The sequence below is a fragment of the Akebia trifoliata genome, unplaced genomic scaffold (genome assembly GCF_017979445.1).
Source record: "Akebia trifoliata isolate Shusen 1 unplaced genomic scaffold, ASM1797944v1 Contig00608_ERROPOS3031104, whole genome shotgun sequence".
NCBI lineage: Eukaryota > Viridiplantae > Streptophyta > Magnoliopsida > Ranunculales > Lardizabalaceae > Akebia > Akebia trifoliata.
In genome coordinates, this window is record NW_028237131.1 from 514,938 (window position 1) to 542,878 (window position 27,941).

The window sequence follows — 27,941 nt, forward strand, 5'->3', positions numbered from 1 at the left end:
GCTATTGGTCTTCTCTCTATCTTTTGTTAATTATTATAAAAAGTTATTTTTATGTCTTCAAGTTTTATTTAATTTTATAACTAGGATAGTCTTACTAAATTAGAATGTATTCAAATCATACTAATGGTCGTTGAGTTCACCTTGTGGTATCCAAATACATGATCCGATGCCATAGTCAAAGGGTTGTAAAGGACATAATTCTATGAAGTTTAATTTTTTTATTTTTCAAAGTAAACTTTTACCATTGAACTTTAATTGTAATTTTGGGAGTTCGGTAACTGTCCATTTTCAAAACCTTGGATCTAGCTTATTTTTTTTATTATTATATTGGATCTGTGTTTTTCAATGAAATATAGAGGACTGACATGTTGGATTGCCAAAGTGATAATCCGATTGAGCTCAATGAATCTTAGAAAGATGGATATTAGTGAATGCCCATTCAGTTGATAGCAAAACATTTAAGAGTTCTTATGATTGCGCATGAAACAATTTTTATGAAGAATGCTATTTTCTTGTGTATTTTTCCCAACATTTATTTTTGCCACCCAAAGGAATGGGTAGGAAAATTATTTCCCCACCTCATTATTCTCTCGTGATTGCCCCCACCCCTAAAATTAAAATCCTACTCTTTTTTCTTGACATTTTCTTTAGTGCTCCCACTCTAAATTCCATAGAAGTCATTTTCATGAAGAAGTCATGTTCCCTTAAAAACAAATTCCTTACTATCATACACAATGTTATTGATCCAAAATATTTAAATATTTGTATTCTTTTAAAAACTAAAAATAGGTCTAGAGTCATGAGGAAAAAAGTTATCTCTTTTAATGATTAATCATTTGATGAAATCATTTTTCAATCAAAGAAATTGCTCTCGATTGCGATTCAATGGTCATTATAAATTGGAGGAGCAAAAATGTTCTTTGCATGTGAGATATGAATTATGCATACCATATTGTATATAAAAAGATAGGTTTTTTTAGTGAATCGGGCTCCTAACTTTCACAAGTTAGGAGTTCAGGCTTGATCTCTTTATAATTGGCATTTTACCTTTCAAGGTTGCCACATCAGCAAAAAAGTAAATATGTCATTAACCAAAAATATGATTATGTATACCATATTGTATACAAAAGTTAGCACTAGGATTAGCATTTAATTTCACTAGACCAAACCAACCTTGTTAATCAAATATGTCATTAACTATGGATTTGTAATTGGCATTCAAGCATAAAATAGTTTAGTTCTTATTTTTATTAACATTCTCCCAAAAGATAATTGATCGCGTTGTAGATGATGATAAAATAAAGAATAAAAGAAAACCTTGGCAAGCAAGGGTTGAACCACGGAGAAAACGTTAATCCAAAGTATTTTTACTTCCAATCCAATTCAAGTTTATGTAAATGATTAAAAACAATTTTCGAGAGAAATTATTTAAAACAAAGTACTAAAGTAAAAAAGATTTAAAAAATAATATGAAGTGTAGATCAATTGGATCTACCTTCATAGGTTTTATTAATGATTTCTGATTATCTATTTATCTCGATCCACTAAACAAAACTAATGTTTGGGGATCGAAAATCAAACAATTATAATATAAATGAGATAAAAAATATGCTATAAATTAAGTCAAGATTATTAGATAAGTATTAACTGTTCTTTGTAAAGCATAGTTCTTTTTGAACTAATCAAAAAATGAACCACCAAAACTTTCAAAAACATTCAATGTTTAATCTAATAATAAATACCTAACACTATCACAATAAAACTATGAAGCGATTATGAGAACATTAAAATCACTAACAAAATCTTATTCGGGCTTCCTCAATCGATCTAGCAGATAAGTTAGCCAATAGTTATCGTAAGAATAACAAAGTAAAACTAAAATAAAGATAACATGTAAGAGATAAGAGAGTGAAATAAAGAAAAGATCTTTATTGCTTCTTGACTTGAAATCGATAGAGTCTCCATACAAACTTCTGTAAAATTAAGAAAGAAAAATATAAAAACCTAAAACTAAAATAATAGAAAAAGAGAAGTTATTCTCCAAGGAGATGAGCAATGATTTGCCTTTTAGTCTGGTCTCTTATTTATTTAGACCGAAATAGGATTTCTAGGGTAATTAGGGTTTCAAAAATATTTCGTGCTTACAAAAATAATAAAGCACTACTTTAATACTAATATCTTTCAGTCGCCAAGCTTTAGTACAAATTTCAAATATTGACTTTCTATGTTTATCGCGCCGCTACCGTTGACCATGGCGCTACGGTATAATTTTCCTCAATTGACTTGAATTTTTGTCCATGATCTTATTTTGGATCTTAGATCACAGTAATAACTTCAGATTTTTGTGATTCGCCTTAAACTTTGTGAATATTTTTCCCTAATTACTTAGAATTCTACTCAAACCTTACCAAGTGTCTGCTTCAAGATATGTGCTGATGGTGAAAATTAATGGTCTAGACTAAAACCAATTTTTCTCCGTCCACAGGAACCTACAGATTTTATTCTCATCTTATTTTCTAGTATTTTATGTTTCCAATTTAGGAGAATGTTGGTTGGATGAAAATTTGAAGTTTCTCCCTTTTTTTTGGTTTATGCGCGATAAGCTTTCTGTGAGTATGTGAGCAGCAAAACTACCCTGCCTTCTATTTTGTGTTTTAAAAAATATTCATTTGGCAACCCTAGCAAACTATTTTGTTCTTATTACAAATGACTCCATCAAGGTTTTAACTGGTTTTCAAAGAAGCCTTACTTTATGAAGTTCGTTGCCTACCAAACCTTACTTCAACATGTTTGTTATCCAACAAACCTTGGAGTGGGTCCTCATGAATAAATTAAAATTGATGGGGGGGATTTTGTTGTTGAATGTATTTGGAGTGCACCTTAATCACATCAATTTATGCCATCCATTGTCAACTCCTCTGATCAAGCTAAAAAAAAGGATATAAATAATTTTCTAAATTTTTCTATGAGATTTATGACATTGCATTACTAACTCAACAATTCACGTGGGTCCCAAGACCATTGTAAGATAGGAAATCTTATTATGTTAGTCATGGTAGCTTCATTCATAAAGTAAGGTTTACCCAATAACAAGCTTGATAAAGCAAAATAGATTTTTGTAATAAAAATTGAAATAGATTGATTTGCTTAGTAAATCTCTTTTTTTTTTTTCGTTTGTTTTATTTTTATTTTGAATTTTAAGATTTTAATTCTCAATTTCTTTTACTTGATTAGTTTGATGGATTAATTAATTGCCAAAAATTTATTAAAACGTCCTCGGATTTGTTCTTGATTAGCGATGGCTTAAAATCGATTGATACAAATATTTTCAAAAAACTTAAATTTATCTCAGAATTTTCATTTCTAGATCTCGAAGTTACGTTTTCCTAACAGATCAATGTCTCTAAGTATAAGTTGAGCGTGAGCATTATTTTGGTCATTTTGTCAATTTTTGTTAATTATGGCGAGAGACTTTTTTTAATCCTAACACGATTATCCCAAGGTCCCACTTTCTTAGTGTTAATGCGAGATCTCTAAGGTCATCGAAATATATAGTGATCCTAAGTGTGTATAATTTCTAAGTTGGTATGGTAGAGAAAGAAGGAAAGAAACCAAAGAGGACTCTGAGCAAGAACTCAGATAAAAAATGCAAGGCAATCCGGGAAGCTGAAATGAAATGGGAGGAGATCTTATGATCTCTCAAAATTTATTTTACGCTCATTATTAAGAATCCATAACAACTAAATGACGGGTTGTCGGATAAGCAGATGTAAAATAGGATGTCTACAACTAACAAAATGATCAAATGATCGTTGGCACACACCATGAAAAATGGCCATATTCAGCGAACAAAGACGACAAATTTTTCATTATCGATTTTTTTTTTTAACAGGCCGAAACCCTTAAATTAGTGGAGGATAGGAGAAATTTCATGGTTTTAAGCAAACGAGTTGGGGAACATAAATTTTGTTGATAGTCATGGATTGTCGAAATTCAATTTCTAAAATTCGTGGGCCTTGGCCCATTGAATTTTACTATCAAAATTTTTAATTTTCACATAGTGGTAGGCACCACCCTCAATCCTTTTACCTTTCGTCGTTCAAAGCCAAAAAGGAGTTGAAGTGAAGCTTCTTGGTCAAAATCTTCATCTCGATCATCAGCATCAAGGTTCATCTCGAGGCGTGGAAACCCAAAAAGCTCTCCACAAAAAACAACGCTTTCAACTTGGATTCATTAGTCATATAAATTGGAATAACAATAATTTTCATGGTTTATGATTTATAGATTACATACTATCTTGAATTTAAGGTAATACTGCTTAATGTTTCTATTAAGACATGTTAAGTGATCAAATCATCTACTGCCATGATATGTGAGCAGATGACGTACTACATTGTATTATCCCCATGTTTATCATTTGCTAATCTTGTTATACAGAAACATTACTTTAATTTGATTTTTGACATGTGGTTGTGCCTCTCTCTCTCTCTCTCTCTCTCTCTCTCTCTCTCTCTCTCTCCCTGTTTTAGTTGAGAGTTAAAGAACGGTTGTTATGCTAAAAACTAGTTGTGCAGTTTTGTATCTTGAGAAAAAAAACATCTATGCTTCTAGCACATGCCACGTCAAGAGAGTATTTTGAGTATGCCACGTGTGGGAGTCCGAAAATCATTACTCTAACATTTCTTTAACCAGTTCAATGTTGTCTTCAACCTCGCATGGAAAACTTGTATTTTTTCTGCCTAAAATTTCTATCTACTTCATCAAAAGTCTCATTTTATTGTTGAGCTCATAGTCACATAATTTTCAAGAAAATTCTGAAAAATTCAATGTGAAGGGGGTCTTGAAGATATCAATAATCAACAACTAAGCCAAAAGAAAAGTTGCTCATTTAAATAAAAAAAAACAATTTCTCAAAAGCTGGCAATTTTTATTATTTATTTATTTATCTATACCTACCTTGATTTTTTTTCCCCACCTATTCTCCATTTAAAATTTGCCAAATTTATCTGAAATTAATTGAATTATCGCCCGCTCAACTATATAATTGCCAAATCTATACTACATGACCATGCTTGAGTTTTATATGTTGAAGGAGAAAGAAACTTGAGGTTAGAGAAAAATAAAGGGCTTTCAGCAAGAGGTGAAAATGTGGTAATGGGGTTTGTCATGGACTTGGAAAAACAACAAGAGATCCCAAATATTTGCTAGTAGCTACCGTAAGGCCATCAAAATTTTCATTGTCATTTTTTTTTCAAATTAATGGAGGATGCCCTTATGGGTAATGGGTAATGGGTTGATGGCATGATGGTTTAAGAATAATATTAGGAATAATAAGGAAATTCCTTACTCTCACTTAGTCTAAAATTGAGGTAACAAATAAATACAAGGAAATATGAGAGAGACAATAAAGGATTAATTGTTTCTAAGAAGTTCAACACTAACAAAAGCATATTATATGAGGACCTTTATTAAAGTGGAATAAAAAAATAGCCACCCATCCACTACCTCAAAAAAGTTAAAATTCGCTATTATTAAAGCGCTAAACTCGGCGGCCCAAGACCAACGTCTATTTTTACCGACCCATTTAAGCCCATGAACAAATTTCGACAGCCTTGGCCGAACGAACCAACGAAAATTTCTTATAACGAAAAAACTCTTACGCTGTGTTTGGATTGAGGGAAGGGGAGGGAAGGGAAGAGAAAATTTGCAATTTTCTCTTCTTTTCTCCTGTTTGGATTGTTAAGTGAGGAGGGAAGAGCATAAAAATGGAGGGAAGGGAAGGGAAAAATGGTAAGATTTTGTTCCCCCCAAAATCGGAGTGACGAGGAGGGAAGGGAAGAGAACATATTTTCTATTCCAAAATTGCCCTCACTCTTTTATAAAATTTCCAAAAGAAATAGATATTGACAGGTCGTTTATTACTACTTACACCCCAAACACAATCAAATTGCAGAAACCCTACATGCTAATCTTCTTCTTCAAGATCGAATCAGACCTACTGAGAGAGGAACGAGGGTTCTCATCGATCACATCAAGGTAATCGATCTCTCTCTTTCTTTCTTGATTTTGATTTAACAGAGATTGATCGATCGATCGGTTCGTCCATGTTTCCATTAAAGATATATCGATCGATTCTCTCTTTTGATGGATTGTTTGTAACATCTAGGGTTTGGATTGAGCTTTCCCCTTTTTCATTTTAATCTTTTTTCGATTCCCAGAGATTAGGTGTTATCTCATTCGAAGTTGTTTTCGGACAAAAATTCTTACTTTAGTTTCAGATTCGTGTTTCGAACACTTCTGAAACTCAATCTTCAAATCATCTATGAATGATTTGAAGATTATTGTCTCAGACTTCAAATAACAATTTCTATTTTTTTCCTGATTAGCTAATCTCAAGGAAATTTTTAGTTTTCTTTTCTCTCGTTTCCATTGATTTGGACCAAAGATGCCGCTTGGACAGAGAATAGGAGATAAAAGCGACTCACGGTACTGTGGTACAGAGATTGATTTTGACGATGACATGCCTCAGGTTTTGGATTTCAATCTCTCTGGTGGATTTGACTTCATTGTGTCTCCCTTGGTCAGTAATTTCTATTTTAGCACTTTTTGTTCCAGTGTGAAATTGTTTACGATTTCTTTGATTCTGTGGTTTACTATTAGATGTTTCTTCTTGTTCATTGTGTCCATGAATTTGCTATAAAAAAGGGTTGAATTAAATGATTTCAAGGATTTGTTAGAATCTGAGTGTGGTTTACTATTAGATGTTTCTTGTTAAAATTTATTTTGAAGGGTTGAATTACTATAGAAAATGATTATGGGTTATGCATTTTCTCTTGTTTCATTGCTTGAAGTCTCATTGTCAACTCTCTCTCACTCTCAATCAATGTCTGAATGTTTTTTTGTTACCATGTTTAAGATATATTTGGCATTTTCTTTTGATAAGCATTTTGTTACTTGAAGAAAGGGGGGATCGGGATGACCAGCCTGATCTAGAAAATAAGGAAAAGAAACAGAATATCATGGTAAAACACAAGGCAAAAAATATTAGAACATCAGTCATAGGACTTGGTATACCCTCCTTCCCTCTCAATGCATGAATGGATGTTGTTTTTACCATATTTAAGTTATATCTGGACCTTTTTTTGAAAGTAAAATTTTCATTATGAGAAAAACAAGGGGTTTGAGATGACCGACACGATACAAAAAATTAGGAAAAGAAACATAATGCAGAGGGGAAAACTAGAAGAAAAAAGTATAAGAGCATCAAGGGACTTGCATGCTATCATTGGTGTTCCTTGATCATTCGAGAGATCAAGTGAGGGTGCTACGAGTTTTATTATGTTGCTTTGAGGCTATGTCTGGTTTACATATCAATTTGCAGAAGAGTAAGCTTTTTGGGGTTGGAGTGGTGAACGATATTCATTTGATGGCTGCCATTTTGGGCTGTGGGTATGACTCTTTACCCACGTCTTATTTGGGCTTACCATTGAGAGCACCATACAACAGTATCAAAATCTGGGAAGGAGTGATTGAGAGATTGGAGAAAAGGCTAAGCACGTGGAAAGCCAAGTACTTGTCTAAAGGAGGGAAAGTGACACTGATTAAGAGCACCATGACGAGTATCCCGGTTTATTTTCTCTCTTTGTTCACGCTTCCGAGGTCTATTGAAATTAAGTTGGAAAGGCTTATGAGAAATTTCTTGTGGAACGATAGGAATGGTAAGAGGAAGTATCACCTAGTCAATTGAAAGGTTATCTGCATGCCCAAGAAGAACGGGGGGTTGGGGATTAGGGGACTTAGATTAGCTAATAGAGCGCTTTTAGGGAAGTGGCTTTGGAGGTTTGGGGAGGAAAGGGGTAGATTGTGGAGGAGAGTTATTACGGCCAAGTACAGAGATAAGAGACTAGGTTGGTTTAGTGGCGAGGCTAATAACTCGTATGGGTGTAGCGTTTGGAAGGGGATTCTCAAAGTGAGGGAGGAGTTTGAGAAAGGGATTAGATTCAAAGCGGGTATAGGAGACAAGGTTAGATTCTGGAAGGATAACTGGTGTGGCATTTCACCTCTAGCAGTCCAATTTCCGTCATTGTACACTTGTTCACTGAGAAAGAATTGCTCGATCCAGCAGTGTTTGATTCGAAATGACTGCAGCTCTACTTGGGATTTGGGGTTCAGGCGAAATTTTAATGATTGGGAATTAACAAACGTGACATCTTTCCTTGATCTCCTACATTCTTATCTTCTTGATGAAAGTGTACAGGACAGGTGGGAATGGACGAGGGCCAAGGATTTGAGATTCTCTGTTAGATCCTTCTACAAGTGGCTCAACCCTTTTACAGATCGACATTTCCTCGGGTCCATTATGTGGTCCAACTCAGTTCCCTCTAAAATTTCTTTCTTTGTTTGGCTGGCTTTCCTTGGGAAAATTTTTACAATGGACAATTTGATTACTCGGGGTTGGATTACTCCTAACTGTTGCCCCCTCTGTATGAAGGATGGGAGTCTGTCGACCATATCTTAATCCATTGCCCCTTCACTTATAATATTTGGTCAATTTTCCTTGGTTTGTTTCGCATACAGTGGGTCTTTCCTCGTAAGTTTTCCTCATTGTTAGAGGGGTGGGCTAGTAAGGTTTTTTCTTTAAGAGAAAGATATCTTTGGGTTATTCTTCCTTCGGCTATTGCTTGGGGGTGTGGAACGAGAGAAATAACAGGGTGTTCAATAATAAGATGAGGAGCTCTCATGCCAGTTTTATGGAGATATTGGGCCTCATGTATCTTTGGTCGAAACAGAGTACAGAGTTCACAGGGACTACTTTTGATGACTTTGTTTTTAGATGGAACTCCTTATGTAATCACTGATGTATTAGCTTTCATTTCTTTTTCTTTTTTGGAGGCTCCCTCGGCCTCCTTGTTCTGTGTTTTCCCTCTTATCATCAATATATTATACTTTTAAAAAAAAAAGTATTATCATAGTAGGAGGAAACATGATGTTTCCTTGTGGATCACTGATAGCTATAGAGACAGCTTGAAGACCTCATGTGTCTAATCTTTTGAAGACTCCATATTGGAGAGAGCATGTGGATTGCCTTTGGATCAAGGATGATTTATTGGATAAATTAGAATGGCCAACACATGACCATAATGTCAGAATGCTTATGATTTATTTAATTTTCTGTTTTGGACTTTTCTTTATATTTTTGATCTTATTTTCATAGTTAGTAGCCCATGGTCTTAGTATAGATGTTTGGGGTAGCTTGGTAACTTTAGTATATTTTTTTTTTATTAAGTTTACATGGGTTGAAAATTTATGAAAGATTAAGTTACGAAAATTAGAGTATTTTGTAATTTATCTTTAAGTTAAGGGACCTTAGGCATTTTGCTCTTTAAGATTTTTTTTAGTATTTAAATACATCTTTAAATTATTTTAGATGAATTTTAAAATAAAATTTATAAAATTTTCTGGTTTCTTTACTTGCATGTTGGCGCTTTTTAACCTGGTGAGTAAGATACATCAATCTCCTCTAATTACTTCGTGGTGTACAACTATTATTTTCTTCTTTTTCTTCATCTTTCATTTTTTTTTCTTTTAATTTTTCTGCTTCTAAACACTAAATCAGTCCCAACTAACATCCTTTAGAGTCCCTACACCTATTTGAACCTATCAAATCCTCTCCCAAGTCATACATCTTGTCGCCCAGTCTAAACCAGTTCTAAAAATCCAGTCGAATCTACCTAAAGCAATCCCAAAATGATACATCGTCTTGAATTGATTGGTCATGCCCTTTTTCTTTTTACATAATGGAAGTGTCTTCAGTCTGTGAGAGGATCTGGTGGGTTTGAGTGTTCCTTGTATGTTGTCAGTTTTGCTTTTGTACCCTTATTCCGGTTGTTTATCTATGTATTTGTGTTTTGATTATTATTTTATTTTTACTGGTTGTATGTTATGGGAATGCCTTAGTTTTGAATGGTTTTTGGTGGCTAATTAGCCAATCGCATATCAGCTGCATCTGCTGGTTCCAGCCATGCTTGCTGTCCTGTTTGTGTGAATGGTCAGTAAGCTCACCTATAGAACTCTGATGCTGGTATCTTGTGGTGGAAATGAAGCTTCTTTTTATTTTCACTCAAACGCCATCACCTACATTTGCAGCAGTGCTATATTGTCCTCAGATTATGCACCTAATGATCTTTAATTTTTAGAAGTTATTCTATCCAATGTTAAAAAGAAAATATAGAAGAAATTACTTAGCAATGCAAAGTATTTATAACTCCTTAGTATGTATAGATAATGCCCGAGTGGTACTAAGTACAGGATTGTATTTGAAACTAAAAACAGGTACAATGATTAGGAGACCATTTCTGTTAACGTATTTGTACTTACTAATCTACATATTTCTTTCATCAGGAGTTATTTTGTACAACAAGGTAATGCGTCTTTTTGTTTTTCTTTATGTGCCTGTGTCTTGCCAACATTCATTCCTAATATTCTGATATTCTGTATACCTTGAGTAGTCTTTTTATTTCTGAAATTGTGTAAACTTCCATTCTTTGATTGAACTTCCATTCACTTAGGGCTTCAATCCAATATTTAGCGGGGCCTTCTATTTTACGTTCTAAAAGGGTTAGACCTAGGGTACATGGGCAACATAGGTTATGGGAAAGTTTGGACTGGACTTAAAGGGATTTTAGGTAGGTTTTGAGGTCTAGAAAACTGGTTTGGGCAGAACCATAGGTGCTGTATTTTATGGGTACGGGTATAGCTTGAGATTTGGAAAAGTTTGATGGGTTTTTTAGGTGGGAATTAATGGTTTGGCCAACACAAGGGGTGCTGTATTTTTAAGGCTTGCCTCAATGATATGAATTCTTAATGAGAACCATTTGGTCAAAATGCTTATGTCAGATGGTAACTTGGTAGGAGTTCATAATTAAGTGGTTGGTAGGTTGGTTACTAGTGGACTTAAAGGGATTTTAGGTAGGTTTTGAGGTCTAGAAAACTGGTTTGGGCAGAACCATAGGTGCTGTATTTTATGGGTACGGGTATAGCTTGAGATTTGGAAAAGTTTGATGGGTTTTTTAGGTGGGAATTAATGGTTTGGCCAGCACAAGGGGTGCTGTATTTTTAAGGCTTGCCTCAATGATATGAATTCTTAATGAGAACCATTTGGTCAAAATGCTTATGTCAGATGGTAACTTGGTAGGAGTTCATAATTAAGTGGTTGGTAGGTTGGTTACTAGTAAACCACTTGTTCTGTGTGAGCTCTCTTAGTTAGTATGCCATCTATGCGACTATGGCCAATTGCCTAAATCTCTCATTTTTTAGAGAGTTGAATTAAATGTTGCTGGCAAACTGACTTCTTTTTTTTCAGTGAGATGATAGAAGGTGTAGGTCATGAGTACTTGGAAGAGTTATTTGGCTGTTGCGAATCAGTGTTGGCTGAAAATGTTCTTCTAGCTCTACAGGTAACATTATTTTGCTAGGAAGTTTTTTAATTATGGTTGCTCTTAATGCCATGCTACTTCATAGTTGGTGATGAATAGTTGTTGCAAGATAACTTTATTCTTGATATCTTGAAGCCCGGCTGACATGGGACCTACTTGTCAACTAGTTGTTCAGTTATCATATATTGCATGTCATCTCAAAAAAATCTCTGTTTATCCTTAGATTCTGATATTGTGTTACTTCTTGGATTCCAGTAAAATACTTGCATTGGGATTCGATGAGAAGTTCATCAGGACATGGGAATATTATTGTCTATTGTGCAGCAGGTTTTAAAACACGTCGGAAATATTATTTTGTCAATGAACACACAACTTTCAGGTCCATGAAAAAAAGCTGGTCTTACTGTCATCTTATAATTTTTTCTTCTTTTAATTTGATTGATGTGTGACTCATGATTATGGTCGTTTTCACATTATTTATGTAGGTGAAGAGGTTTGCATGCTTGTACACAAGCCAAGTTACCAACTTAAGCTTATACTCGCCCGACAATTACTACAGACCAAGCGAAGACTTCATGCCCCATGAATTCGATATACTCGCCATCTAACTTAACGGAAATGGTGATTGATTGATTGATCTTTATAGTGAAAAATGTGGTGTCATGTAATAAATGTTTGTCAAATTGTCCTAGATCCATGTATCTTAACATGTAACTTGTGATTATAAATCAAGTTCTTCACTTTGATTTCAGAATTGGAATTGATTTCACTTGGAAAATTCGAATTAATAAATTTCACTTGATCTTATCCTTTATCCAAATCACCCAAAATGATCATTGAATAGACATTATTTTATGTTTCCTGGCAAAAATGTAAACCACAACACCAATTCGAGATCCAGGTGATAGAGGATCCGAGTGAATCTTCTGAACTTCAAACATCTTCCTCGCCTTTTTGAAGTAAATGGAATCAAAACACCTCTTCAGATGAGCCATCAAGAACATGACATCATTGTCTCCATTTAAGAACAATCGAAGTGTATTAAGAAGAGCTTTGAAGAAGTAATCGTAGGAAACAACATCAGAACCTAAGATAACATCAAACACTTCTCCAATTGATCCCACATCTTTAACCTCTCCCCATATAAGAGATTTGACATTGACAATCACCCTTCAATCCAACTGCATTGGCATTTATGGTTGTATTGAATTGGAGGTTGTAAAGGATGTGAGGGAGATCGGTAAGAGTGACATTGGCATCGAGGATTGCTACAACATCAATGCCATAGTTGACTTTTTATTGCTTTCTTCTCCTCAAGAGGTAAATTAGGGCTGGTTTGGTTCTTTAGTCGAAAAAACTCGAAAATTGGAAATGGGTGGGTTTTATCAATGTCAAGTTCACAACTTTTTATTTGAAAAAATGATGAATTTGATAGTAATTAAAAAAGCATCGAGTTCGCCAGTAAACAAAAAGTGAACTTGTCAATAAATAGTAATGAGTTCGACGTTAAAAAAAATCCTTCTGCGAGGGTCCCTTAAGTAATTTTTCCTAAATAAAGAAATTTACTATTAATTTTAAGTGCAATGGTTATTTGTAGACTATGAAGGGTATAATAGTCATTTGGACTAAAAATAATTTCTTAGTATGATATTTGGTTGAAAGATAAATATTTATCATATTCTTTACAAATGAGTTTAGGTATTTATATTTTGTATTATTGTACAAATATAATTTTGTTCTTTAGACTATGAAGGGTATAATAGTCATTAAACAAGAATAATTTCTCTTATCTTCTCTTATGAATCCTAACCAAACAGGAGAAACTTGATTCTTTCTCTTCTTTTCTCTTTCAATCCAAACAGGGTGAAGAGAAACTAGTCTTCCCTTCCCTTCCCTTCCCTTCCCTTCCCTTAATGAGTTTCTCTTCCCTCTCCTTCCCTCAATCCAAACACAACGTTAACGTCTTTTAACATGCTTCCTTCTCTGCCGTTTCAGAGGAAAATCAGATCGAAAATAGTTGGAGAGAAACTCACTCTCACTCACAGCTAACTTTCTCTCTTGATTTGGTTCGATCAAACTCACTCAAACGCACAGATAATTTCGAGAACACGGAGCGATCGTAAGTGACGAACGATCTCACAGTCTCACTCACGTCCCTCAATCTCCCATTTCGGATCGATCGAGAGCACCGAACGAGATCAAGTAACAAAGCCCTACGAATTGAAGCTCACTCATCAGTGCCACCGATCAAAACCACTCAAGATCTCATCTGTATGTCCATCTCTCTCAAGAACTCTAAAAAGCCCTAAAAAAATTTATTAGTTTGTTTCCAAATGATGTAATTCCATCCCTGTTTTGTTTGACTGTGTAATTTGAGCATGTTAAACTTATTTTACTCAAGGGAATCGTGAAGGTGTTTCTTAATCTTCTATAGATGAACAATATTGCTAAGGTTAGCTTCTTTGAAATTGAGAAAAAATCTTCTCTTCTTGATCTTCGATGAATAAAAAATATTGCTGAGGTTAGGTTTTAATGTTTAAGATGAATAAACAATATTGCTGAGGTTAGGTTTTAATGTTTAAGAAACAATTTTTGAGATTTTTAATATCTGATTCGATTCATTTCTATTCTTTGTTTAAGTGAGTTTATGTTTAATTCTTTCAATTATTGCTGCAGAAACATTACAATTTGTTTAAGGTGTTTCTTTTCTTTTTTAACTTGAAAATCATCAATAGTTTGGGTGGTCAAAATATCATGAAGCCATGAGCTCGATCGGATCCAGATCGAGATAATGGAAACTTGGTATCTATGTATTGAAAGTGGTTCACTTTAAAACTTCACATCTAGCAATGAATTATTATGTTTAATTTACAAGTACTTTTGACAAAAAATTAAAATTTTTGTTTCGTAAATTTTATTCATGTTTTTAACATATTTCTAAAAAAATATTTAGGCTGATTGTTACTATTTATCAAAATATTCTGTCGCAAACTTGCATTTTATGCTGTCCATGAAGCACAAGGACCAGCCTTAGCAGTGCACAATTGAAGTTCTTGCGTGGTTGATTATCTTCCCCTTTTCTCCTTTATTGCTGCCATTGTTATTAATAATGTGGATATACCTATAGTACTCTGTTATTGTTCTGCTGCATGGGTACTCTGTTCCAACAACTTGCATTTTAGTAACTAAGTTAGGTATTAGAAGTCCAACACCATTAGATTAAGTACATTCAAATTTTTCTATCTAAATGTTGATCACCACTCATTAGATTAAGCACAAGGACTCTATTAGAAGTCAACAGAGTTTCCCACACAAGTGGAAGTGGAGAGTGGATTGGGGATTCAGGAATGGATGCCCAGAAAAGTCTAAATTTCACAGTTGTAAATTACCTTGTGTCTTCACTCTTCAGCAGCAGCAGCAGAAGAAGAAAAGCACCTATCAACAAATTATATTTCTTTTGGATTCTCATAATGTTTCCAAATATTTCAGTTGAGTAGTTTTGAAGAATTAAAGATAAATTATTCTTCTACATCCTAACAACTTTTAGGCCAACTAATCTTTCAGGATTATATATATATATATATATTGCAGAGAAGAGGCTTCGATGACAAATTGCTATAATGGTGCCCTCTAGTCATCAAGGCAATATGCACTTTGGAGATAAGTTTTGTCAATCGATGTCATTGCCAAATAATACTTAATTCAGTGTGAGAGGTTCTATTATTGGTTGCAAGTATGAGTAGCTAAATCATATCGATAGTTTCTAATAGATATCTGGAGGGCCTGATGGGCAGGTGTGGATATCAGATTCAAAGAGAAGTCCTTTTATAGTCTCCAAATCATTGCAATGCTTTTACAAGGTATTTGTCAAAGTAGGAATTGTTTGTAGTTGAAGCCAAATACTTGAGCCTTTTTGCAAGGGGGGAAAAAAGCAATATTTTTTGCATCTGCACTTGTGGTTTTGCTTCTGATTTAAGGTGCTGGAGGCAGCTAATCATGGAAAGAGTAGACATGTTAATTTTGATAGGGGAGCATCACAAGGGCTTTAACCGATTTGGGAAGTTGAATTACAAAGGCAGGGATTCAAAATAAGTTTTGGGCTTTGTCGGATTTGATTCCTCACATACCAAAGAAGCTATAATTCTTGCTGCGTGTGGGTTGAGGCCGTAATTATTGGTTCGGAAATGGTGAAAATTTTCTAGGACTTCAATGATTGGGAAGTGATGTGCATTTAGGAAGAAGCAAACAAACCTGTGGATTTGCTCTCATTTTTGTAGAAATCATAGGAGTAGGTATTAATATTTTTTTCTTCGAGATATTGGAAATTATCTATTTAAAAAATGCATATACAGCTTTCTGCTTAAAACACTTATCAAAATGAACTACTGAACTTCTGTATGATGTGTTTGTTCTCAGATCATTAGGTATGCTTTGGTTGAATGAACCTTAGATCGTATATTCTATCTACATTACTTTTTTATCCTTATCTAAAAATGTTTGTAGGTCTTGATGGAAAGTTATGATCGTTTCATAGAGTTCGTGAAGAGGAGTAATGCAGTTAGTCCTACTATTGCATTGGAGACTGCAACTGCTTTGCAGGTAATGATGTCAAAATTTGGTTGTTAGAAAAAGGTGTTTCGTAGCATAATGCATCCAATTTACCATATAACAAAGATTACTCTTTACTGTCATCAACTTTTCCCCCAAAAAATGCTTCTGCAATATCATGCATCATCTAAAAAAAAATTGGGATTTGCTGTGTGAATCTTGTTCTTCCATTCACTTTTGCCCAAAGCCATGTCTTCTGCTAATTGTATTGGCTCTCACAACCTCAATCCCCCTTTTTTAGGCCTTCTTCTTGCTCTGGGGTTATAATGGTCATTCGTTAGTTTTTATAACAAATACTGTGGTAAAGAATAGTACTATTGTTAATTGGGTTTCCCACTAACCTTTCAATCTTCATCATCAAAGCCTTTTCCAAAAGTCTGGGGTTGGCTGAATGAATCCTGTTCCTCCATTCAATTCTAAATAAAAGATTAGGATTCATGCTAGGAGATGGCAAAGTTTTCACACTGGTTTCTAACCTGACATAACACTCCTTTATCCATGCTTGGGACTGGGTTGTTCACGTTTCTCAATTCATTTCCCACTACTTTTATCTCAAAACTCTCTCACATGCACCTCCCTAGTTTCCGGAGTGAATAGTTAGTGCTGTATAACAAGAACAAATACGTACTTTTTAATGGAAACTTGAACTTGAAAATCTGACCTGTATCCTGTTCTTGGTAACTTGCAAAGAACAGATGAAGATAGAGAAAGTGACTCGTAGGGCTCAAGAGCAGTTCCAAATGGTATTAGAAGAACAAAACAGGTTCTCTTCTTTCACATTTTTCTTTATTATTTACTTGTTTTGTTTCTTTATTTGGTTTTCGTAGTGTAAATTTTTGTCCTCTGCTCTATCTTACCACTTGTAAATTGGCTCATCACCATGGTTCAATGCACACATAGAAGTTAATTCCATTTCCAGGCCAGCCGAAATAAACATCCAAACCAAAATGTAATAACTTGCCTATAAATACTAAAGCCCTTGGCCAAGCAAGTTGACCTTGGAGAAAATCCCTATATTGCTCACTTATACCAATCCCCTGCTGGAACAGCGATGACACACTGCCGCTTGGTTACATGTAACCTCATGGTACAATATACATTAATGCGTAGAGATTATGGCTACTTGTTTCTTTGTTCTTCCATCATTTAAGACTTTAGGAGAATCTGATTTGAGGGTTTTCGTCTTTTAATGGGTTGAAATTGTACTTAGGCCAGGATAATTTTTTATCTTTTGTTTCCAATGATTTAGGTTTTGGGAGGTCTTTTTCTTTGTCTTGCTTTTGTATTCTATTGTTTAGTTCAATTTACTTGAACATATCCAAAAAAAACTTATGGGTTTATGACAGTAGTATCATCTTTTCTTTATATATACTAGATTCTATTTGAGAAAGAAGTTATATATATGCATATATAATCCATTTAATGTTATTTGCTGGCTTCTAATGGCATTTCAGATTTGCCCTTGACATTGATTTTGATGCTCCAAAAGTGAGGGTTCCCTTGAGAACACTTCCATCTTCAAAATGCGATGGTCATTTTCTTTTGGATTTTGGTCATTTCACCTTGCAGACCAAAGTAAGTTGCTTCAGTTGGACATTCTTCTAGCTTATATCTCATTGAATTTGTTTTAAATGGGTGAAGATGAACGCAGGAAGATCAACATGATGAACAAAAGCAGAGTCTATATTCCCGTTTTTATATATCAGGAAGAGAAATTGCTGCTTTCTTTCTGGATTGTGGTTCTGACAATGGAAAATGCACTTTGGTCACTTCAACTTTTGATAGCCAACCTTCCGGATTACCTAACTTGGAGGATGGTGATCATTTCTATTCCCTCATTGATAGGTGTGGGATGGCAGTCATTGTTGATCAGGTCTATACATGTGCTTACACTTATATTCTTGTCTTTTAACTGAAAGCGAGTGATTTCATATTATCTCCTGGCTTGTGCTCATTGATTTCATGATATTTTGTTATTGAAGATCAAAAAACCTCATCCAAGTTACCCATCAACACGGATTTCAGTTCAAGTGCCCAATCTTGGCATCCACTTTTCACCAGCTAGATATTGGAGAATCATGGAATTGTTAAATATATTCTATGGTACGGGGGAAAACAGTGACCAGGCTGCTAGTGAAAATTTCCAAATGGGTCTAGTGCCTTGGAGTCCTGCAGATCTTGCAACAGAGGCTCGAATCCTTGTTTGGCGGGTATGTCCTATAGAACCAGGGGAACCAATGTAATCTGACATTTAATTTCTTTATGTGCTCATAAATTAATTGTCTTATATTATGTTCTTGATGCAGGAGATCAGGTGTTTTGCAGTAAAGGAGGAGATGTGGAGTTATGGTCTGAGATTCTAATAGGTTCTTCAAGAACTAGTGCAGATGAGTTAGAGGAGAGAGTTTTTAGGAGGAATTTGATGGGGATGATGAAGGATATGGGTGGAAATAGAATAACCCATTTGGGTTTTGGAGGAAACAAGATGGTTTTACAAGGAAAGATCAACAATCCGTTGAAATTTGGCAGAATTCTGTGAGGGGGTTCTGATCCTCAAATTGTGTGTTTTGTAAACTAGTAGAGATGTTAGATGAAATTGTTTGATACAAGATTTGCTAAATTCAAGTTATTTATTTTATTTTTTTGTAAATTTTCTTTTAATTCAGCTTGATTCTATTGTAATTGTTTGTAGAAAAAGTTTTAATTGTTTGTTCTTATAAGTTGTAGGGATTAATTGATGGAAGACCACCAAATTAATAGAGGAAATCACAAACAATTACAGTGAATGTTCTGTTAAAAAAATTCCAAAAAATTCGACGGTTTTGGGCTGTCTAATTTAAAAAATTCGACGGTTTTGGACTGTCTAATTTAAAAACTTCGACGGTTTTAAGCCGTCGAATTATATAAAATTCTATGGTTCTCAAACGTCGAATTTTTTTTCGACAAGGCCAAATTCGACAGATGAATTCGACGGTTGAGGCCGACGAATAGTTACATAATTCGACGGTTTTGGGCCGTCGAATTTTGTGTATTTTTCACGTAGTGATCAGGGGCGGAGCCAGGATTTTGCTCATGTGAGGGCAATCAACAGTAGAAAAAAAAATAGTGGGGACGATTAAGAATGGAAAAAACATTTGTGGGGGTAATAGTGATAAATTTCTTTATCCGCCGTTAAAATCTATCGCAATAGCACATTAATCCATAGAATTTGAAAACCCTTGTGGAGGCAAGTGACCCTACAGCCCCCACTCTAAATCCACCCCTGCCACCCATTAAGGCAAATTAAGAAATACTAGTCGTGTCGAATGCGACCAAGGCAAGCATATAAGGTACACCTTATACACTTTATTCCATCAATTTTGTAATTTCTTTTCTCCTCCAACAAGTAAGGAATGAAGAATTAAGGTGTGGAAATGACAAGAGTAGCATTTGGACTGAAAGGCCTTCCTCCAATACCTTGTTTGGAGGCTGAAATGGAAGAAGGTTTTTTAGGAACTATTATTATAAAAAATTATATTGTATATAAGATTTTAAACTTTTGTGAAAGTTCTAAATTGGTCCATTATAAAAGGATTAAGAAGATCTAAATTTAAAACACTCAAATTTACAAAACAGAAAAAAATCAATTTTTTATGACGAATTGTTGTTAGTTATTTATCATCTCAGTCTAACATACCGTTACACTATTAAAATAGACAATAGGGATAAAATGTACTGTAACAGAGGAATCAATATAATGGGCATTCTCTGCAACGTACCATTACACTTACTAAGGGTTGTTTTGCTCACATGGATCAGCATATTACTAATCAAACACTACATGCTTCTAGATGTCAATGGAAAAATAAATTAGAAAATATATAAATATAAATAAATAACTTTGTAAGGAAAGTATTTTTTGCTCTTAAAGGAAAAAATTTAATCATTAATTATTTAAAAAATATCTTAAATTTTTTTTTTTTTTTATATTTTATAGAATTAAAAAAATAAAATGTATTATAAAAAAGTTATAGCAAATTCTTGGAAAAAAAGAAGAGAGTAATTTACAAAATTCTTAAATAATTGTTAATATATTCAAAATTATATGTTAATGACAAAATAACTAAACATGTCAAAACGGGTTGATGATCCTAACCCTAACCCAACCAATTTAATAATCATATTAGACGAATGACATTATCATGACCCAAATCCAATTAGTCTTTGACCCAAACCCACTAATTTCGTGTAGTGTTAAGATTGCCACCCCTAAATTTTCATCAATTTTGAATTTTCTTTTCTCCTCCTAACAAGAAAGAAATGAAGAAGTATGGTATGGAAAATGACAAAAGTAGCATTTTGACTGAAATGCCCTCCTCTAGTACCTTGTTTGGACGCTGAAATCGAATAAGATTTTCTTGAAATTATTATTATTATAAAAAGTTATTTATTATTGTATTTAAAATTTTAAATATCTGAAAAATTAGAGTGTAATAAGTAAAAGTTAGGATGCCAATAGAACCTCTCATAAATAATTGTAAACGGAATTAAATGCTTTATATCGTGCGAGACAACGTGAAAGAGAAGCAAGGTCAAAATGGCCGTCATCTTTGATCAAACACAATACAACTGTTAGATATGTATAGATTTAACGGTGAAGATCGTTTAAAACAGCATCTTTTGCAAAGTTTGATTTAATTACATCCTCTCCTAAACACCACTCAAATTACATCGCAGAACTCACACGCTTTCTGCGAACTCAAAACTCATCAAAGCTTTTTTTCTTGTAAGTGGTTATAAATTACCAAAATTCTTGTAAGTGGTTATATTTTCTTTCCATTTGTATGATGGTTTTTAACATTTCTTTTTATTTCCTTATTTTAATGGACGCAAGAAATAACACTGGATCAAAATCCAACGGTTGGTAGTTATTCTTGAGATAATTATCATAGGCATTTGCATAAAATCCTAATCATCAAGCCCATAGTTAAGCCTGTATTAAGACCATTTCAAGGCCCAATAGAGGTCACTTGATCATGACAGATCTATTCAATGTTGAAGTCACTTTGGTACCAATTACTAATCCGCTCTAACACAATTTTTGAGTCAATGCTGAAGCAAACTCTGGTACCTGTTGTTGAAACCGCTGTGACACAATTTTTGAGTGCACATGATAGTGATCACAATGTCCCATTAAAATATTTGCAAATTTCAATAGGAATTCCAATAACTCTTTGACATCGACGCATACCACACGACTAGTGGCACTTTAAAATCATGTCCCTGTTGGACACTTTACAATATTAAGAGTCCCTACTACGATGTATATGAGAGGAAATAGAGAGAAAATTCCAAATGTCTATTGATTGAGTTTGCTCAAATAAAAAGGGGGATGGCGGTACTTATAGAATCTCCCACAGCCTTACACAATTAGTTCGATCAACTTTGATACCACCAAAAGTGCTCCTGCCTCTTTGCACAAGAGAGACTCTGAAATCTAATTTCATCTTTCTTATATCCCTTTTTTAAATTATAAATCTAGAGAAATAAATATTTTTATTCAGAAAAATAAATTTTTTTTTTAATTATAAATTCAGAAAGTGACTGTCTAAAATCTTCGTCTTTGCCGACGGTCCAAAATCGTCATTTTCGCCGATGGTCCAAAGCTGTCGTTTTTTTCCAACATTTATCGGTCGTCGCAATTTAAACGCGACTCCTTTTAAAACGACTGCTCTTCTGACGGTTATTTTCAAAAAATGACTATCTTAGACAATCATTTATTGCGCATTATGACGTAGTGCATGATTCACTAGCTAAGACAGACGACTTTTATTTAGTTCTTGGGGATGCATTATTTTTTAATCAAAATATTAGATAGTGTAAATTATATTATATTTTTGAACATCATTTAGTTATTTTTATAATGTATGCATTTCAACAATTTTTTGACTCATTTTGTCAACTCTATTTGACGAGTTCTCTAATCAAGCTGGAAGGTGCCATATTAACTTTGTTTGTAAGGCTTGTGGAGTGTTGATACCACGACCTGGGTTCAATATGTTGAACTGGTCTTCACTTCTACTAATCAATACCCTTGCCTCAAAGGAAAAAACAACCTATGATGTTCTAAATATCATAAATAAATAAAAAATTAGGCATTAAAAATGGTGTACCTCGTGAGAGTCATCCTTAAATTCCAAACTCTAACTCCCACATATATTGAAGGATTGTTCTTGAGGTTTGTTGCGGAGCTCCAATGAACTCTAAATCGAGAATGGTAGAGAGAAAGACACTCTATCTTTTACACAATATTCAGATTGAAGAAATGGAGAGAAGAGAAGATAAAATAAATGAGTTTCTCTCCATTTCTTCTATTTGGATTGTTAAGTGGTAGAGAAGAGAAAAAAAATTAGAGAGAAGAGGAGAGAAAAAAATGTGAGTTTTCTTTCTCTCCAAAAGTGGAGAGAAGATGAGAGAAACCCTTTTAAAATAGTTTATAATGCCAACTCTGCCCTTAGATTTCATTTAAGATATTTTAAAATTCCAAAGTTGTCCTAAGTTCTCTCCTGTCTCCACTTCTCTTAATCCAAACACAGGCTTATTCTTGATGCTTGTTGGAGACCTCCAATAAACCCTAGACCAAAAATTGTAAAGAGAAAGAAACTCTCTCTATTTTATTTGATCGTGTATAATAAAGGAGAGAGGTACTTAAAATAAAAATAAAAGTAACTTTATAGGAAGTACCACATACAAAAAAATTTCTAAGCAGGATTTTGGTGACAAAAACGAAGTCACATTAGCAAATGGTCCATTTGAGTATTACTTTGTAGTAGGGGTGCAACTTAATTCGGTTCAAACCGAGAACAGAACCAATCCGTGAATTTTGGATTGGATTGGTTCGGTTTTAGTTAAATGCGGTTCAGTTTCGGATCAAAGAAAACAAGAACCGATGAGTTCGGTTCGGTTTTCGGTTCAGGATTGATAAAAAACCGAACCAACCCGAAAACCGATACTATATATAAAAGCAAAAATGTAAATTTTTTTTAAAAATAAAACCCCTCTTCGTCTCTCTCGTCTCCCTCTTCGTCTCTCGTCTCTGCGGCTGCGGCTGCGACTGCGACTACAATCTGCGCTGCCACCGACTGCCACCAGCTACAACCATCTCTCTCTTTCTCTCTCTCTCCGTCGTTGTCTCTGCGGCTGCGACGGTGGGACCTGCAACCTGCGGCTGCCATTGGCACATCTCCCTCCCTCCCTCCCTCCCTCTCTCTCTCTCTCTCTCTTGCGTTGCTGCTGCGACCTCTGATTTGCAACCTGCGGCCGGTGATATACGATCTGCGACAGGTTTGAGATTGGGTTTTTTTCTTTTTTTATTTTTTTTATTTTTATTTTTATTTTTTTTAATTCCTTCTTTATATTGCGCTAATCTTTAGTAATTATAGGGTTTGAAATTCAAACTTTAAATCGAAGAACTGGGAATCAATTTCGTGTAGAATTCGAATGTTCTTCTCTTTTTGACAATCCATCGAACCGAACCGAACCAAACCGAATTAAGGTCGGTTTGGGTTGGTTCGGTTCTAGACCAATTTGGTTCGGTTTTGATTCTCATATAATGGAACCGATCTTGGTCGGTTCGGTTCTGATTTTGCTCTAAACCGAACCAACCCGAACCAAGTTGCACCCCTACTTTGTAGGTGTTTGATAACGCGGCACGTTAGTACTTTTAGCGTTTTTGGCGGAAAAAGCGGATTAAAAAAAGTTAAATCCGGTCCTTTTGTTAACTATTTCATTAATTAATAGTGAGAGCCACGTTTTTGTAAAGCTGGGTTTTGGTTCTTTTATAAATCGCCTTTGCGATAAGCTAAAAACAAAGATAAAATTAAAGTTGAAATGACCTCTTCTCCCTTAAATTAAGTACATTTATGGGTAGTTTTGCATCGAAACATGTTGAAGAATACAATATCCTTTCTTTCTTAATAAAAAATGCTTGACCTACCTTAGAGAATTAAATAAATATATCTCTTGGCTCCTTCACCTTTGGAGAATTAAATGAGCATCCATCTTGTGCCCTTTGAAATTAACACTACTTTGGAATTATCTAAATATTCTTATTTTGTTCATAAATACCAAGATGATTTGTATGATCATCTCGGCAAGTCAGTCCAAATCGTCCTGATTGAGATCATACATGAATACCAAGATGATATGTATGATCATCTGAACTTTACGATTTTTACCCTCAACAATATTTAAAACTTTATAATCGGTTTTAGTTTTGGTTTAATATGTCATTTATTAAATTATAATTACCTATATGTACATGGAATGGATGTGAGTGAAAATGAAATTATGAGTCGTCACATGGAAAAGATAAAAAATATACACATTTATCATAATAAGACTAGCATCACTCTATTAATAAGATTATTTATAAGTAAGGGTATTTTGATCAATTTATCAGAATCTAACAGTAACTATTGTTTTTATCAAACACAAAACAACAATTTTGTAAAAAGCACAACATTGTTGAATCACAGTTTATCAAACACAATTTTGGCCGTATTGCCTTTTGACATCAATTCTAACAGTTAACAGCTACAGCTGTCAAACAAAAGCTAACAATATTATCAAATAGGACTTTTTAAAGTAGTCCCTTTTCAGTAAATACGTTTGTTGTGAAATTTTTAAGCGAAAAGAAAAATTATGTTTAAAATTGAACTGGACCATATATAGGCCCGAATACTTGTGGGTTTGGATATAGATGAATTTTATTCAGCCCAACCTGACTGAACCACCAGACGAGCAAAGACTTTCGATATTTGAGGCCTGATTATCATGTAGGGCTGTCAATGAATCAGATCAGACAAGAAATTTGACCCATTCCAGTTAGATAACTATGGTCTGGATCAATGATTTAGTTTTCGATGAGGATATGATCGGATATGATATTCAATTGGATCAAATTTGGATTGACCATGTCTTAATTCAATAAAAAATTAGAATTATATATTTGTTTAAATATATGAAGCTTACTTAGATTTTGTAAATCAAATTGGGTTTGCCCCCATCCAGTCCCAATCTAATTGTCATTGGATCAGGTTTGAATCTTACTATTAACATCCGTTAAAAACTCAATCCATTACTTATCAGATCAGTTTTAGATTCGATCCGATCATTATCGGATTGGTCCCTAACCATCCTGGTCAGATCCAAACTCCGATCCATTGACAGTCCTACAGTGGCATTGGGTCGTTTACGGACCAACGTGGACCATTGACAATCACACTAAATGGGCCATAACGATATGCCACATGGAAAAGAATTCGGAAGTCAGATTTAATTTAACTCCCTTCAGTGCAGGATGCAAGTTTTAAGCCCTTCGTTTCCCTTGCGTGCACCGTGCACAGAAGGAAATGGCTGCTGCTGCCACCATGTAGATAATGAGGGGGGATCCTCTGCAGTACCTTTTCTCTATAGTTCCCTGTAATGGACTTTAATTGGTTGAAATTTACTAGTAGAAAAGAAAATCTAACATCTCAAATGTGTAAAGTTCATGTTGTAGATCAGATTTAAAAAGCAAAAAATTAAAAGAAATTTTTTTTTTAGTCGGATCAAAGCTTTGAAAATGAACGGTCCATGACTATAGATTTTCCTTATTTCATGACATGGCACTCCTTTAACCGTCAAAATCCAGTCCACAGAACTGTAGGGAAAAGTACTACAGACGATCCACTGCCGTAGAAAATATTATTCTTAAAGTCTTTTTTAGGTTGTTGTGTGTGTGTGAAATTCACTTAGTAATTTGATCAAACACCTATTAAGTACTTAACTAAACACCTTATATGCTACACCTTAAAAGATCTAATTTGATAATGACAATGAAGGGTAATTCAACTAATAATAGCAAATGTAAATAAGATAAATAACCACACAAAGAAGAAGATAAGAACACAATACGTATAACATGAGATTTTACGTGATTCACCCAAAGGCTACGTCCACAGTGGTATGAGCATTGGAGTTCGATTTCACTATGAAGAAAACGGGACAAATCGATAGAAGGACTCCCTTTATCACTTAAATTCATCTTTTTTTAGATCTCAATCTTCCCAAACCTCTCAACCTCTCATCTTTTGAGTTTCTTTCTTTCTTTACTTTCTTTTCTTAAAAAAATTTTAGATTTGAAATTAGACTTCTTACAACAAAAGAACAAAATTCTTTTTAGAAACACCACATAAGTGAACCACTTACATCAGTTACAAGTCTAATCCAAATTACCTTAAATCGACCCAATAATGCACACACTTGGATCAAGCCTACTTGATTTTTAAACCATACTTCAACAGTGTGTGCGCTGTACTTTAGCCCAAGTTGCTTTGCAATTGAATGTCTAAGCCCTACTTTTGAAGATTTTGGCAGAAGAAAAAACTATAAATTAGTTACATACATTTCTCCCTCGATTCTAGTTTCTTTAAGAATCAAGAGCAAGTAAGGTGTCATGTTCCTAAAGAATAGGACGGTGTCTTAGGTGATACGTCCATTGGGCTCCTATCAAGTCATTTTCTACATAGCACATAACCCAATGTGTTTAATCTCCAACCAAAATGTGCTGTGTAGGTTCATTGGACTCCTATCAAGTCATTTTCTACATAGCACATAACCCAATGTGTTTAATCTCCAACCAAAATGTGCTGTGTAGATGCTGTAAGTTGCAATAGGAATAAGACACCATTATGGATCACCACTCTTTTGTTAAATAAGATTGCCTTCTTGTTCGATAAATTAACAACATTATTTTTTTCTTTGAAAGCCAAACATTAGTTTTTTTTTTTCATCAAAAACTTTGTAATGTTTGAAGAATTTGTTTTAATTTAAGAAATTGAAGTGAAATAAGTAAAAGTTAGGGGTGCCAATAACAGCTCTCATGCATAATTGATAATTGAAAACCGAGTTCAATGCTTTCTCTCGTCCGAGACAAAACAGCATCTTTCAAGTAACTTAATTACATCCTCTCCTCCCACCCCTCAAATTACATCGCAGACCCCCGCACTCTCTCTCTCCCTGCGAAACTCAAAACTCATCTAACCTTTTCTCATCTCTCCTCTCTGCATCTCTCCCATTCAGAGGAAACCGTAACCCACAGGCGACCGCGAAACAGGTGCGAACCCAAACTCTCTCTCTCTCTCATCCTCTCTCGCCAAATTTATCGGAGATTTTTACGAACTTTTGGAAAAAATCGGAGAATTTTGTGACTGTACACCGAACACTACTTCACAGATGCACACGTTATTGATCCGCAACGATATAGTTCGGACGGCTGAGATCGTGGTGCAGCTACTGGTGTGGAACTCTCAGAAACCTTTGTTTTGTCTCTCTACCGTCCCATGTTTATCGATTTTCTAATTAATTAATTAATTAAAAAAAAATTCGCTTTATTTTTGCTAAAATAGAGACCTAACTGTTGCATTTTTATTAAAATACTCAGAACTCCAAGGAACCTTACTTTATGAAGTTTGTTATTCACCAAACATTACTTTATCAAGTTTGTTATCCAGCAAACCTTGAAGTGGGGATCCACGGCATAAAATTCAAATTAATGCATTAATTTGTTACTTAACATACCTTGGAGTGGATCCTAACGGCATTAATTTGTGGAGTCCAAAAACACGATCTGATGCTACAAGGTTATAAAGGATAAAATTCTAAGAACTCTGAAAAGAAGAATTCGAAACAATAAGTTAGTTTTCACCGTTGAATTTTTTAATAAATCTTTGAATAGATTTAAACTTTTTATTAATTCAAAAGTTGTTGTACATGATGTTTTTATATTACATAATCTATCTTGGGGTTCTTAGTTAAAAGGAATGAAAAATAAAAATGATCTTGTAGAGATCTCTAGAGATTTGAAGGGATCTGTAC

At 34.3% G+C, this 27,941-nt stretch overlaps 3 protein-coding genes across 3 annotated transcripts; 2 read left to right on the forward strand and 1 right to left on the reverse strand.

The window, feature by feature from the left end:
- The first annotated feature begins 5,772 nt into the window (after positions 1-5,772).
- Positions 5,773-12,189, forward strand: LOC147381255 (uncharacterized). Its single transcript, XM_086430670.1, has 5 exons — positions 5,773-5,790; positions 5,954-6,036; positions 6,530-6,580; positions 11,363-11,456; positions 11,921-12,189. The coding sequence occupies exons 1-5, from the start codon at positions 5,788-5,790 to the stop codon at positions 12,041-12,043; spliced, it is 354 nt and encodes a 117-aa protein (XP_086286796.1). The 5' UTR covers positions 5,773-5,787; the 3' UTR covers positions 12,044-12,189.
- Positions 12,190-12,268: 79 nt separating this feature from the next.
- On the reverse strand, positions 12,269-14,612 carry LOC147381256 (uncharacterized). Its single transcript, XM_086430683.1, has 2 exons — positions 14,557-14,612; positions 12,269-12,605 (listed from the first exon to the last, which is right to left on the reverse strand). Exons 1-2 carry the CDS (start codon positions 14,610-14,612, stop codon positions 12,269-12,271), a joined length of 393 nt encoding a protein of 130 aa, XP_086286809.1.
- Positions 14,613-15,866: 1,254 nt separating this feature from the next.
- Positions 15,867-18,406, forward strand: LOC147381257 (uncharacterized). Its single transcript, XM_086430684.1, has 6 exons — positions 15,867-16,034; positions 16,739-16,806; positions 17,498-17,618; positions 17,695-17,916; positions 18,026-18,253; positions 18,350-18,406. The coding sequence occupies exons 1-6, from the start codon at positions 15,945-15,947 to the stop codon at positions 18,404-18,406; spliced, it is 786 nt and encodes a 261-aa protein (XP_086286810.1). The 5' UTR covers positions 15,867-15,944.
- Positions 18,407-27,941: the final 9,535 nt, after the last annotated feature.

Excerpts from the sequence above, each read along its gene's own strand:
- LOC147381257 (XM_086430684.1), top strand. The coding sequence starts at position 15,945 with ATGGAAAGTTATGATCGTTTCATAGAGTTCGTGAAGAGGAGTAATGCA. Across the intron at positions 16,807-17,497 it reads GTATTAGAAGAACAAAACAG|ATTTGCCCTTGACATTGATT; the intron begins GTTCTCTTCTTT and ends ATGGCATTTCAG. Across the intron at positions 18,254-18,349 it reads CTCGAATCCTTGTTTGGCGG|GAGATCAGGTGTTTTGCAGT; the intron begins GTATGTCCTATA and ends TTCTTGATGCAG.
- LOC147381256 (XM_086430683.1), bottom strand. The coding sequence starts at position 14,612 with ATGCAAGTTGTTGGAACAGAGTACCCATGCAGCAGAACAATAACAGAG. Across the intron at positions 12,606-14,556 it reads ACAATAACAGAGTACTATAG|GGTGATTGTCAATGTCAAAT; the intron begins GTATATCCACAT and ends GTTGGATTGAAG.
- LOC147381255 (XM_086430670.1), top strand. Across the intron at positions 6,037-6,529 it reads TTCTCATCGATCACATCAAG|GTTTTGGATTTCAATCTCTC; the intron begins GTAATCGATCTC and ends GACATGCCTCAG. Across the intron at positions 11,457-11,920 it reads ATGTTCTTCTAGCTCTACAG|GTGAAGAGGTTTGCATGCTT; the intron begins GTAACATTATTT and ends TTATTTATGTAG.